The sequence below is a fragment of the Hippocampus comes genome, unplaced genomic scaffold (assembly GCF_001891065.2).
Source record: "Hippocampus comes isolate QL1 unplaced genomic scaffold, H_comes_QL1_v1.1 scaffold30, whole genome shotgun sequence".
NCBI classification, from domain to species: Eukaryota; Metazoa; Chordata; class Actinopteri; order Syngnathiformes; family Syngnathidae; genus Hippocampus; species Hippocampus comes.
In genome coordinates, this window is record NW_017805705.1 from 196,925 (window position 1) to 210,999 (window position 14,075).

Below are 14,075 nucleotides of genomic sequence, written 5' to 3' on the forward strand. Positions count from 1 at the left end.
TGGGGTGGGGGGGGGGGCCGTCTACGTCCTATTGTCCTATTAATACATCTCCGCAGAGTCTCTCTCCGCGGTCGTGATGGCCATAGCAGCTGCGCCCGCTGGGTCATGACAAACGGCGGAAAAAAGCGTGACAGATGATTTAGAGGCTAGGCTAGCTGCTAATTTCCTGGTTCCCCCGTGACGCTCCCACACCAAGTCCAGGGTCTTTTTTCAGTTGCATAATCACTTCCTGTCTCCGTACGAGGCTTCCTATTTCCTTCAGCCTGCGGGATGCTGCTTGTTAGCATGACTGACAGCGCTGATTCTCGTCTTTAGCGAGACGCTGAATAAATAATGGTTGATAAGCAGACGGGGAGGGAGAGCAGGGGCAGGTGCGGAATGGAGTGAGTGGGTGGGGGGTAGGGAAGGGGGGTTGTACTATGAAGCCACAGCTGCAGCTGCAATGACTTCCTATTGTTTCCACTCACTGAAAGCCACTTTCTCCCTTTTCGGCTGGCGGACCCCCGAGCCAGCTGCTCGTCTGGCAGGGGTCATTGTCTGGCCCCCCAGCTTTCTTTTCCGCCACTGACACACGCCCGTAAATGAGCAGCCCGCGGGGGGGGGGACGACCCCTGCATACCGTACCCCCCCCAACCGGTCTACGTGGGCTCATCTCCACACTGAGCACTACATAACCCCGAGCGTCAGTTCAATTGCAGCGGTACGGTGTCGGAGGGGCGGAGTTAGACGTAAGGCCGTTTGCTGATTGGTTACGAAGAAGATTGTTGGTTTGACGCGCTTTCACACGTCCAGGCCTCACTGTCATTTTTAATACTGGACCAGGGAAAGACACGGGACTTGCTTATCGTTCCGGTTTTTTCTTTCCACTCGAGCTGCGCGGTTGCTGAGCAGTTTTCCGTCCAAATTCCATTCATTCTCTTGCTTTAGACTTCGAAGCTAATGGACTGTTTGCGGTTTCAAGTGGGAAAGGACAACAACTGATTTTGATTTAAAAGTCACATTGTTTGGATTTTTTTTTTTCCTTGTGCTCGAGCAGCATGGTTCCGTCGCGGTTCTCATTCGAATCAACACGTACTTTCTTCAAATTATTTTGGCTAGCGGAATGTTTTGAAGTCCATAAAGAGGAAGAGATATAGATGTTTCTTTGAAATAATGACATCCGTTCCCAGTTTTGATTTCCTCTTGTGCTTGAGTAGCATGACTACCGTCAGACTCAGCATTATTTTTCTTGAATACTTCCTAGCTTGATTTCAGTTTCGAATAATGCGGCACACCGTTGAGATTTTCTCTTCACGCTCAAGCCATGTGGCGGTTGTTAGTATGGCAGTCAGTTGCTTTTCCATTTGAATCATCATTCTTTTTTTTTCTTTCACATTTCCCATCTTAATGGAGCGTTTGCAGTCCCAAAGTTGAAAGACACAAAAGTGGCTTTGGGATGACGCGCACCACAATGACTTGTTTCCATTTTCTCTTTGCGCGCTCGAGCCACACAGTCAGTCACCCTCAGAATCATCCTTGTCTTTGCATGCATAGCCAGCGGACCAGCTGGACGGTTGTTGGAAAGTCAGATGTGATGCGAATGTATCGTTGGAATGATGTGACGCCACTGTTTCGATTTTATACACACGCCATGTAAGGATACGCAGTCTTGTATCTGTATCCACACTATTTCTATGACTGCGGGCACGTTGAGCCTTGCATTCACGTTCAAGGGCACAACAGTATCAGAGAAAGGCGACAAGGTGAAACTTTGCTGTGTGCGCGCCAAAGAAGAAACGCGTCACTGCCATCATGCAATTTTTTATTTTATTTTTTTAGGTTTGGGTGCAAATGCTCGTCAAAGTTCTTAAGCGGGAACGGACACGGTTGCCCTCGAAAGAGCGAGCGCCCGTTGTATCGGTTTTCGATTGGCACGGTTACCATCAGTATCACCGCTTTCTTGAATATGCCGGAGATCGTGGACTGTTGAGTCTTGTTTTGATTTTTTTCTTACCGCTTGATGCAAGAATATACATTCTCTCATCTTAACACTTCTATTGGATTAGATGGGTCGCTTTTGTAGTCACGCTCGAGTCGCATGGCCAACGGACGGTTACTATTCGACTTTGCACAGATCTGATCTACTTTCCTTCTTTGTGGCACTGAAAAGATTGCTAAACATCGGCAAAAAAAAAAAATGCTTGAGGATACTTCTGTGATGCTCAGTCAACAGCACACATGTATACTTAGAATGTTGCAACCTTTCAAGGGACTGCAGATGGAAAGTAGCCAATGGCTCAAAATCTGGCATATTTACTATTTAAATGAACAGGTCATATGTGGAGATACAGTGCACCACTGTGAATAAAATAAATAAATGGGATCTGTGATTGGTTATCTTTCTTTTAGGGGGAGTGAGAGGTTTGGTTGGAGTCACGCGGGTAATCATAGCAGCTGACCAGAAAAGGCTTTTGACGCCACCAAGTAGTTCTATCGATCAGGAAACAATTTTGCAAACAATGTGCAATAAAAGAAGGTCTGGCGCACGATCACGCCGTCCAAGCGCGGCTTTGAGGTGACGCGCCATGCTTGAAATGTAACACGCTTCGCAGGGCGACGATGACATAACCCGCTGCGCCTCTCTGGCACCGAGGTGACAATCGTCGTCTGGCTCAGATCGTCGTGGGGGCCGACAAACAAACAAACAAGTGAAGACTCTGCCGCCGCGGGGTAAACAAGCAAAGATGCTAAAATCGGCCCACGCGCTAACATTAAAGGCATCCAACGCCGGAGACATGTCCCGCGACCAGGACTGAAGTGTGAATAAGTGCGCATGGCTCCATGAAGACGGACTGGCAAGCAAACATGCTCGTAGGCCGCCGCGAAAGCCAGCTGGCCGCCAGCCACGCTCCAAGTGCACAGCCAGCCTCGGTGCCTCTGCACTGTTGCCATAAATCACAGCGAAACACGGAGCTGCTTCCTATGCGCACCAACATGTATGCGCGCACACACACGTGATGCAGAGACTGCACTTTTATGAAGATGTTCAAGTCTGAAGTGTCTTTACAGTCAAGAGGGGGTGGGGGTGTTTACGTGACACCGTTTGGAGCAAAAACGGGATCAATTGCCAAACCTTAACGATGAAAATGGCAAAATTGTGTCATTTGGGTGTTCCCGCTCTGAAAGATTTTTAAAAGATGCGACGTTTCTTTATCGTGACACCACTGTCATTAGCGGCTAAAGTCCAAAAATGAAAGATGTGCATTTAGTGTATGCATGCGAAAACAGAAATATTTTGTTTTGCTCGCTTGCTTGAAGCTCTTAAATATGCGTGCGAATGCTTGCAAGCATAGCGATTTCTTTTTAAAAACAGGTATCGAAGTGCATGTTTGGTTTTTTTTAACACCAACTTGATCATTTGCTTAGAATCGCTATGAAGTGAAAAAATGTTTTGTTTGATCATTCGCCAAGTGTTTGCATAAAATGCTGGGGAAAAAAACAACAACAAAAATCAAGGACATGCTTTCGGTGCAGACAAGCGCGAATAAAAACAAGTACGAAAAATTGCAACATTTTGCTCACTCATTGAACCTAAAAAATAGAAATTGGGTCTCAAAGTGTAGCATGCTGCAAAACAAATGTTTTCCTCATTTGGTTGATGTAAAAATGTAAATCAGAGTGCGACATTTGTTCAAAATGACAGCAATATCATCACGGTCAATTACGTGCCTCATTGCCAAAAGGTGAAAAAGACTCCCAAATGTGATCCAAAAACAGTTTCAGAAAACGCCGGGCATTTGTTGTACGTCGCCAACTAGTGGCCTGGCATGCACATTACAAAAGTTCCCGTCATTTGAAGAGTATTCTGGATCTTATGTATATAAAAAAAAAAAAAAGGTTCTCCACTTGTGTTTTAACTCGGACGTACTCGATAAATTTTATTGGTGTTTAATTAAAATCAATCTCATTTAAATATGAATGTGCATGAGCTCACCTGGTGGTTTAAGATAATCCATGGGATAGCGGGAATAGGGAGGAGGAGGAGACTCTGCATGGAGAGAGGAGAAAAACGCATTAGAAAATATCTCACAGGTGATAAACCCAAGGCACATGGGCCAGAGGGGGCCCATGAGATCATTTTTATCAAAACCCGCCATGCAATGCTAAAAACAAATGAAAGCCAAAACACTTATCATACCTCATAATTAACATAATATATTTCCCATAGGTTTGGCACACCCTTGGACGACTTCATGAGCATGCGAGAGAGGCCCCGAGGGCTGGCTATTGCCTTTCACTGACAGCCAGATAAACAAGGGGGCCGCCTGGCGCCAGGAGGGCCACTATCAGCGTCTAGGACAAACTCAGATAGGGGCCTCCGTGTGTCTCTCTCTCTCTCTTTCTCACACACATACACAAATGCCTGAAAACTTCCCTGCGCACTTTTAGAAAAGTCATTCTAATAGACTCAAGGAGAAAACATGCATGTGCCTTGATGAATTGATTAAAATGAAGCACTTTCAAAGCACATGACAGCACCAGAGCAGTCCTCCCCCCAAAAAATTACAATTAAATATTTTTATTTCTTAAAAAAACATGCAAGTATCTTGATCAAGTGAATAAAACTGAAACTAAGCAGTGCAATGCCACCAATGCAAACAAGACAACAAAAATTAGTTTTAAAATTGTGAATATATATATTCACAATACCTTGATTTTTGGTGCAATGACACCAGTGAGACCAAAACTTTTGTAAACTTAAATGACAATATAATTAAAAAAAATAAAGTTTTCCATTTTAAACACATGCACACATCTTGAGGAACTAAAGTTAAATGAGTGCAATGGCAACAATGCAACCCAAAAATACAACCATATTATTTAAATATTCATAAACTAGATCAAATGCATGTGTGGTTCGTTCTTTCGGTTTATTTTTTGAACAAGAAGTCTCCTTACCGAGTTCACAGAGGCGGCTCATGTGGTGCGGATTGCAGCAGACGAGCTCCGGGTTGACTTTCCCGTAGGATTCACAGCACGACAGCCTCTTGAGCTCCGAGGAATGCCTGAGGTCGGGCCACCTGAACACCTTGTAGAGCAGCATGGGGAGGGAGTAAGACACTTGACCCACTTTGGCGTCCACTTTGCCCGGCAGCAGCAAGCAGGGGCTGCGGGCGCCCCCCTTTGACTCCACCGCCTGCAAAAGCACCTCCAATTGTTTCTCTTTAATCTTCTTGAGCACAGAGTGGGTAAGCGCCTTCAATTCGGCCTCCGACCCGCCGTGGGACTTGGCCGCCACCTTGGCCGCTTTGCCCATGCAGCAACCCCCGGGGCCATGCGTCCCTCTGTCCACCTCCCCGTCGCCCTCCACGGGCGCGCGGCTCCGCCACAGTCGCCGGACGAGCCCCGATCGTTTGGTCCTGAACATGCGGGACGAGATGAGGGTTCCCCGGCTAAACAACGGGCATGGTGTCCGCAAACCATGAAGATTGCCGGGTCCGAGTCCGAGTCCGGAGGAGGCGGCGGAGGAGGGGATGAGGAAGGGGGCAGAAAGGCGGCGAGCCGGAGGAGCGGAGCGGCGGGGCTGCAGCAGCGCGACGCCGGAGACGGGAGCCCGTAGCCCGGCCACACGCTGGAGTTTGCTGCTCTGGGCCGCCGCCGGTGCTCGGCTCGCTCGCTCAGTGGCTCCCCGCTGACAACATCCAGGGGGCTTCGATCGCGCTACAACAAAGCAGCGTGACGTGAAGCGGCAAAAATGGCCCGAAAGAGCTTTTAATCCACGACCACTAAGAATCCCCCCCAAAAAGACTCGTGTTTTTTTAAGCTCCGTGATATCCTTCAGCGTGGAGTCCTGCAGCAGCCTTTCTCTGCATGCACACTGCGAGTCTGTGCGTGGCACTGAAGCAAGCAGACGTGTGTGAGTGTGTGCTCTCTGCAAGCGGAGTGTGTGCGTGTGTGTGACGCGGATTGGTTCGTGGAGAGTGTGTGCGTGTGTTTGTGTGTGTGTGTGTCCTCCCCACAGTGAGCATTGACGCGCCCGGTCACATGGGCGTCTAGACAGCCTGTCGCTTGACATGAAATGGGATTGTGTTGTTGCGCAAACACCAAACGCGCGCAATCAACCAGAGGGCGCAAGTACAAGCGGGCACGAGCACGCCAACGTAAAAAATGTTGACGTGGTTTAAGCGATAAAAAGTGTCTTTGAGTTAATAAAGTGGATGTGTGCGAAATAAAAGTGGATTGCGGTGAAGCGTTGCTGTTGTTTAACATTAAAATACGACATCTATTTCAGAGGTTTTGTCATGTTAATGTAGTTTTCCCCATCAAATGATTATATCCTCCCCGATTTTCATTAATGCGACGGGCCGCACCCTCGCTCCTGTTTTCTTTCTTGAATTGACTTGCTGATTTGTTAATGTTTGTACTTGGCTCTCTAAGCGGGCTTTTTGATGGTTTCAAACACAAAGTCGTTGGGAATTTGTTTTGTGTGCCTGCGAGAACAAGTCGAGGGCAAAGGCAGAAATTACACGACTTTGATTTTGCCCTGCTTGTTCACGGTTGCCCCCTGCTGGACGCTTACAAAACGATGGAGAGCACTCACTTCCGGTCATGGGTACAAGGAGATGACGCATCCGTGGTTTGTTTCGCAGCTCGACTTTGTAACGAGCCAATCAGATTTATTTCGTTTCATTTGTCAAGCCGGATATCAAATGTTACAGTGAAGGTTGTATTTATACGGAAAGGAATCATAAAGCACATTCACAAGTAATGATGACATCACATTGAACGTTTACGTGTGCTTGTTTCTAAGTATGAAAAAGTAATACGGACAATGCAGAAAGAGTCAAATGATTGAGGAAAATCATTACATTTTGTGTGTGCGTGTGTGTGTGGGGGGTGTTAAAGTTGCGCGAATTTTTCTTAATAGTACAAGAAACCAACAGTGGAGTTATAAGAGAATATACGAGTGTGTGCGTGTGTGTACCGCACCGATTCTTGTCACAAGGTGCCCTTTTCCACATAAAATTACAAATCTTAGCGTTTTTGGTTTGTAAGTAAGATTATTGGTATTAGTACGTCGCTAATTGTGCTTAGTCGTGGGGCAAGAGTCCAGACAGCGATTGAGCCGAATTTGCATTCGTGTATGTTACTGCCTCGTAGGCAGACAGAGAATTTGAATGCAGGCGTCACTTTGTCAACGTGCCGGTATGGCTACGGGGCAAACTGAGGGGGTGGGGGATTAGCGCAAGACCGTCATGACGTCTGTTTGTGTGTGCGTGTTAAGATGCTGGGGGGGGGGAGTGTTGGAGTCAATTGTCCATCCCTATTGTCCCATGCTCCGTCAGTGGCGCCGTTTAAAATTGCCGAGCAGGAGGAAGCGGAACGGGGTTGGGGCAACATGTCTGGAAGTAATCAGTCACCAGGGGGAAAGCTCTGTGGAAGTGACTCCATGTTGTCCTTCCTCTTTAGTCCACTCTGGGAATGCTGGCAATGCACGAAGCAAGTCAAGTTTATTTTCACAACACGCTATTTCTACCCCAATATACAATATACACACGCACACGCAGTGATCCCACGTTTTTTCACAGTTAATGGTGACCAGATCCCCCCCTGCGTGCAAAAGGTGAAAAACCGCAACGTAGCATTTGCGCCTCCCCCACCCCCGAATTTTCGTGTAGGTGGGTACCAGCATGTTTAAAATATGTAAAGAGTATTTATACTTTATATATGTGAGGCAAAGATTACAACACTACACACAATTACTTAAACCTTTAATTATAAAACCTTATACAGTAATTAACATACCTCGACATTGCCTTATGAGAGAGAAAAGGCGTATGTTGGTGGCGTATAGCAGGAGAGCTCTCACTTGACTCTTACAAGTTTTAGGTTCACTCGGAAACTCTTCTGCTGAAGGCGCTGATGGTGTGTTGTTGAGGTTTTTAAATTGGAGAAAAACATGGTGATGGCGAACGCTATGACGTTTTTTTAGTTGTAATAGGTTTACGGTTTCTTTTTTAGCAGACAAGGGTCTTTTTTAGTGAAGAACAAAAAGTCTTACCAAGCTGAGAGTTTCGGCTGTCACTTCAGCCTTCGTCTGTGTTGTCACTGCTTCCTTGTGACATGTCTAAAAAAAAACAGCTGAATAATTTAATTGGATCATTTACACATCTGTGAAGGCACCATTATGCTGAAAGGTGCATGCAGATTTTGGACAAACCTATGCTGCCATCCAAGCAACGTCGTTTTCATGGACGGCCATGCTTATTTCAGCAAGAAAATGCCCAACCACGTTCTGTACGTTACGACAGTGTAGCTTTGTCGTAAAGCACTGCAGGTACTAGACTGGCCTGCCTGCAGTCCAGACCTGTCTCCCACTGAACATGCGTGGCACACAGTGAAGCGTAAAATACAGCAAAGTAGTCCCCGAACCATTGAACAACTGAAGCCGAACATCACGCAAGAATGGCAAAGAATCCCCATTGAGCTGACTTTTCCCTGCTCTATTTTGTCCTATGTAGCTACAGCTTTTCACATCCACCTTGAGGGATGAAACCAAACCAAACCAAACCGAGCGGCGGCTTCATCCATCTTGCTGCCGTCACATGAAACGGGAGCCGTCGGTAAGGTGACCCCGGCGGCGAGGCGGCGCAAGGAGGCCATGTCACTTTGGAAGCACCTCCATTCAGCCATCTGCCAGCTCAAATCCCCCTCCCGCGTAACGAAGCTGCGAGCAGGTGAGAGCGGGCCACTCTGGAGAGAGAAGCATTAGCATTGTCCTTGAACATGTTAAAAAAAAAAAAAAAAATCCATACAATGGCATAAAATTCTCTAGGGAAGTGGCAGCCATTGTGGCCTTTTTACCTCCCTCGCCGATAGGTTTCTTTTCTTTCCTCCTTCTTGGCTGCAGTCTCAGTCGGCAAAAGGAACGTCACGCAAAGTGTTGGAAAAGGTTATGAGACACCAGTTCAGTGAGCGTCAAAGGACTTTTTTTTAACAAATATTACAATCGATTTTAGGATGGTTATATAGCTAGATCCAGGAATAGATGAATTCTAGTTTCATAATTTCCCACGAGAGGGAAAATAATCCAAACATGCAAAAATCAGAAGTGGTGCGGAATTGTGTTCCATTGGATTTTGTCGACTGTCATTTCCTCGATTGATCCAAACTGTGTTTCACTTTGTTAAACATGTGACACTAAGGCTCCGCTGCTTTGATACTGATGTCTTTATTCCAGCCCCATCTGGAAAAGTAAAATTCACCTGTTGATATGCTTTTATCAAGTATATATACTGAGTAATAAGTATTTTGTTGTTCATACATGTCTAGGGGCCCATTTATTAAAAAGTAAACAAAAATACAATAAATAATTAAATGCAAACACTAAACATGCATATAAAGAGACAAACAATAAGATAAGAGGTTGAAACACTTGCCCTACCATACTGCAACTGAAAAACTTTACTTTGGGTGGGTTGTTAAGTTCTTCATTTTAACAGACCAAATGCTTTCAAACAGTGCTAAGGAGGATTAGGGGCACACTGAGCAGTAAAAAAAAAGTAAAAAAAAAAAAAAAACGGTAAAAGGAAAGGGCTCGGTCAGACTTATTCCTCGTGCAGAGAGGGGAACAACGGAGTCCCGGAAAAAAATAGTTGCTCCTCCATTTATCTTAAAACTTTGTTTTTTTGAACTGATTTTGAAATCTTTCTTGCATTTCTATTATTTATTTATTTGTTTTTTGTTCCGTGTGGCCCTAAAGCTCCTCCAGCAGCCAAGCGCGCGCACAAAAAAAGCTAATTCATTATAAAAGTGAGAATTTTACTGCATATTCATGAAATGCATATATTGTTGCAAATCCAGTGCATCTGTAAATAAGTTATTCTACGCATGAAGTCCTCTTTGCATATGTTTTAATTGACCTTTTTTTTTTTTTTTTTTAAAGAGAAGCAACAACCAGGATTATGATCGGTCGCTGGTCTCCGTAACGCAGCCCACCAATGGGAAGCTTTAGCATGACATGCGCTGTGGAAACAGGTCATGCCCCCCCCGTTGATTCCCAGCGGAGAAGCCAGAAGGATTGTTTTGGTTTACGACATAATGAGGTTGCGCCGCGACACCGCTGTAGCACAAGGTTGAGGCACTTCCAAAGCGGCGTCCTATAAAAAGCGACACACACTAACACACTCGCGCACGCGCTAGTACAAAGTGTCAGTCTGTACTGGGACAAAACACACGCAGCCTCAGCCGGAGTCCATGCTGAAGAGCTCGATGCCTTGCGGCATCCAGTGGAGACCCACTCCCGAATTGAAGACCAGCGACCACACGTACGGGATGAAGAAGTCCTCGGGCTGATCCTCCTCCACATATTTGAATTTCAGCTCTGGAAACTTCTAGACAATGAGAGGGATGTGAGGGAAAGTGATTAGGGTGCACGCAGTGGGATGGCCCATTGGGAAAAAAAAGTCGGAAATGTTCCTTTTTCAAGGTCTCACGTCTCAGCGTTTCAATAGAAACCATCAAAATCATGGCGGTGACTTTGAGAAAAACTTGCTATCTTGGTTCAGCACTTGTAAACAAGCCCACACACGTACTTAACCAGCGACGGCAAGTAGCCTCTGCCTGCTCCTTTTTGGCTCGTATCGGAAGCCGTCTGTGTTGAACAAATTCCGGGACGCACAGACCGCAACGATTAATTTGTCCGACATTATTTGTCCACTTTTTACCTGCACAGGATTGGGCACATGTACGTGCCAAGTGTGTGACGTAGTAAGCGCATTCTTAAAGCCATTTGGCGCCAGCGCAGCTGTACATATCCAGACCTACCGACGCAAACGTTATTGTTCGGTATGACCGCAGTATATCCTTAGCCAAAGTTTAATCCGTCTTGTAAACAACGTAGCTATTTCCCTGTTTGCGCAAACGACACGGCTGCCTGCACCTGTAATTGGCTAAATGTGCCTGGCCAAAGTTCAAGTAACTTACACCGAGCGATGAAAGCTATTTTTAATTAACGGGATGTTCATAATGAAGCTAGTAGCAATTTTTTTTTTTTTTACATCAAAAATAATAAAAATAACACCCACATGTGTTGACAGGCCAAGACTATAAATTTGTACAGAATTGCCTTGCATTGTATTGTATTGCCTGGCTGACTGCCCACCCCCAGGTAGATTTTCAGCTGGCGGCTTCTCAGTGATCACTCTTCATGAGCTACTACAGTCGTGGCAGATGTAATTCCACCTGACTCGGAGGTTAAATTGCTTACAGCTTCCCGCGGGACAAGGATCAACTCTGGGGTCCGACGACTGACCTCTTAACTAATGCGCCCGCGTCGCCTTCTGACCCGGGCGCGCTCGACGGCTACCGTTGGTCAAATAAAAGCGGCGACGCGTGGCTCATCCACGGGGGAAATAAAGAGGAAATAACTTTGCTCGATGTGTCTGACCCGTGTTCATAAACAGGTAAACGCATCGGGGAGGGTAATAAAATGAAACCCAACACAGAGCGGTGTCATTTTGCACAACAGTTTGACCTTATTGTTTGCGCCCGCGGCGGCGAGGTGCCGAGTTACATGATTACTCGCTAATAGCAGTCAGACTCCCACTGGTCTGGCTCGGTGTGGACCACACTTGTTCGTAGACACACATACACGCATTGTTGTACTATTTACACTGCAGTCCAGACGACAAACAACACTGGCTCGGGTGTCAATAAAAGAGACGGAAATTGAGTTAGATATCAGGGTTGGGAATCCTTAAAGCGACGAAATTATATTACATAGATAGATGGGAGTTCTGTTTGTGGTGGAGTTCCTACGGCACCATTGTAGCCTTCTCACTAACCGACGCTCATACAGCGCTCATCTATTCATTCCGGTAAATAATTCTGTGGAAAAAAATACACTCATCCTGTTCGCGCTAGAATTGGTGAGACATAGACTGAGGCGGGACCAACGGAATTTCTATGCCTCATATTTTGCCCTCTCAAATGCCAAGTAGCAAAGTTTCACCATTCACCGTTCATTTCTTACTGAATAATGCATGAATCTTACTAACGAAAACTCTGACGCATCCACACAAGTTGCGCCATTTGGTGATGATCCAAATTCGGATGGTTTGAGCCCCCCTGGCGGGGTCCTGCAGTCGACTGAGCGCTATTCTCGATACCGCTTCAATTATCTCTGTGACCTCATGTAACTGGTGAGGTCATCTGTAACGTGGTGATTATGCCCGAGATTCCAATCCCCCCCCCCAAAAAAAAAACTCAACTGAAAGTAAAAAAACGAAAATGTCACCACAATACGGTTTTCGGCGATGAAACGTATAGAGCGACTGATGTGGAACATTTGATGAGCTGGTGTCTACGAGACAGCCGTCTGTGCACACACAGCGGTCGGATAATAGCGCCCCTGCATTGTCAACACTACACAATGTGCGTTTGTGTGTGTGTGTTTGTGTGTGTGCAGGTTCTGGCACATGGCCTGTGACCCCAGTAGACCTGGTGTCTGGGTCATTATGATAGCGATAGTGTCGCGGCAAATAGGGATAGGCAGAACTCAATAGAGCGCGTCTTTCACCACAGCTGACCGGCATGCGCCTTTATACTGTATGCATGTGTAGGCAGCAGAATATAATCAGGCGCTTGTATATTATTGATGCCCTACTTGCGCCTACCTGGTGTGTGCCGCGTTTGGCCTGCAAGGTGGCCCTTGTGGTTTTCTGCCAGCATGCTTGGCAGAGGCCATCCAGTATGAAGTGTATCACGAATGGACCAAGATACATTGGATTCAGTTTTTGGCTGACATTGCAGCAATGTGAAATTAGGTCACAATGACTTTGTCTATCGTACTCTAACATGCGCCCATAATGGCCTCCTCCAATTTGGGGAAAAATTGCAACTCTCAGAAGATGGGACCAAAAAAAATAAAATAAAAAAGATTGACGATGGGATACGGTGTGTGTGTGTGTGTGTGTGTGTGTGTGTGTGTGTGTGTGTGTGTGTGTGAGAAGCTAATTTGGATTAGCCTTGCTCAATATCCACATACCAAAGGTAATAAAATTGTCAAAATTAATTGTAATGTTCAAAGTGGGGAAAAAAAAATTCTGCGAGAAATGCTTTATTTATTTATTTTATTTTATTTTTTTTGCTTGCAAATGTTTTATTTCGATTCAATACAAAGATAATCTTTCTGCTTTCGTGGAGGACTACAGAAACCTGACAACATTCGCAGTTGAGCGGCTGAAATTCTCAGTATAGGGATAATTTTACATCAAACATGGTCGGTAAACGATTAATCTGACAATCGGTTGCTTGTCGATTAATCATTGCACCTCGAGCAGCTACCAACGCTGATTGCTGAGCATTTTCATGTCGCCGGGGATTTGCTTCCAGAAGATGATTTTGGTAGACATCCAACATATGTTGCATTTCAAGCCTTTGCGCTAATTCAAATACTAGAATTTGATCTGCTTTCAATCACCCGAGTGTCTCGACAGTGAAAACGAGCGCCTCATCATCGGGACGCCACTTGTGTTTTTTAGGAACAGATGGAACAAATCAGCGCTTCCGATGTCTGGCCAAGCCCATTTCCCAAAATGATAACAAGCTGTAAGCGTGGCGTCCCGTCATGACGGCGGGCCAGCGGTTAATCTCAAAAGCTGTCATGAGAGAGAAATGGGAGCAGAAAAGATGCGCTTTAGGCCACCAAAACTAACGTCTTATCAAAATGAGAGCTTTATGACTTCAGCTCCCGCAGGAAGAAAAAAATAGCAACGAGAATGCTAGCAACATACCGGTTACGTTATCTTTTACAGTACAGTATGAGTTACCCCTTAATTATTTCTATTCAATGCATGTCCTTGTACCGATATTCAGTCAACACTACCGGTATTTATTAACACAATTTATTGACACAATACGTTTTCCATTAATTTTGTTTAAACAAAGACTGATGAGTCAGAACGCGGTCAAGACAAAAGCGGTCAATGCGATCCGGCCACATGCAGGATCCCGACACTCTTCCGGTGCCTCGAATCTGTCTGCATAGCACCTTCCCCTCAGAATATGTCTGTACCATCCCGTCCCTCCTGGCG

At 45.8% G+C, this 14,075-nt stretch overlaps 2 protein-coding genes across 2 annotated transcripts in view; both read right to left on the bottom strand.

Moving 5' to 3' along the window:
- smad7 (SMAD family member 7) overlaps positions 1–6,067 on the bottom strand; it is a 19,799-nt gene extending 13,732 nt beyond the window's left edge. Inside the window, exons 1-2 of the mRNA XM_019882938.1 lie at positions 4,939–6,067; positions 3,974–4,027 (exon numbers count right to left, since the gene is read on the bottom strand). Of these exons, the coding sequence (XP_019738497.1) occupies positions 3,974–4,027; positions 4,939–6,055 (1,171 nt within the window). The 5' untranslated portion in view covers positions 6,056–6,067. The remainder of the gene's footprint in view (positions 1–3,973; positions 4,028–4,938) is intronic.
- Positions 6,068–9,195: 3,128 nt separating this feature from the next.
- Positions 9,196–14,075, bottom strand: part of dym (dymeclin) — a 35,129-nt gene continuing 30,249 nt past the window's right edge. Inside the window, exon 17 of the mRNA XM_019882924.1 lies at positions 9,196–10,373. Coding sequence (XP_019738483.1) covers positions 10,224–10,373 — 150 coding nt within the window. The 3' untranslated portion in view covers positions 9,196–10,223. The remainder of the gene's footprint in view (positions 10,374–14,075) is intronic.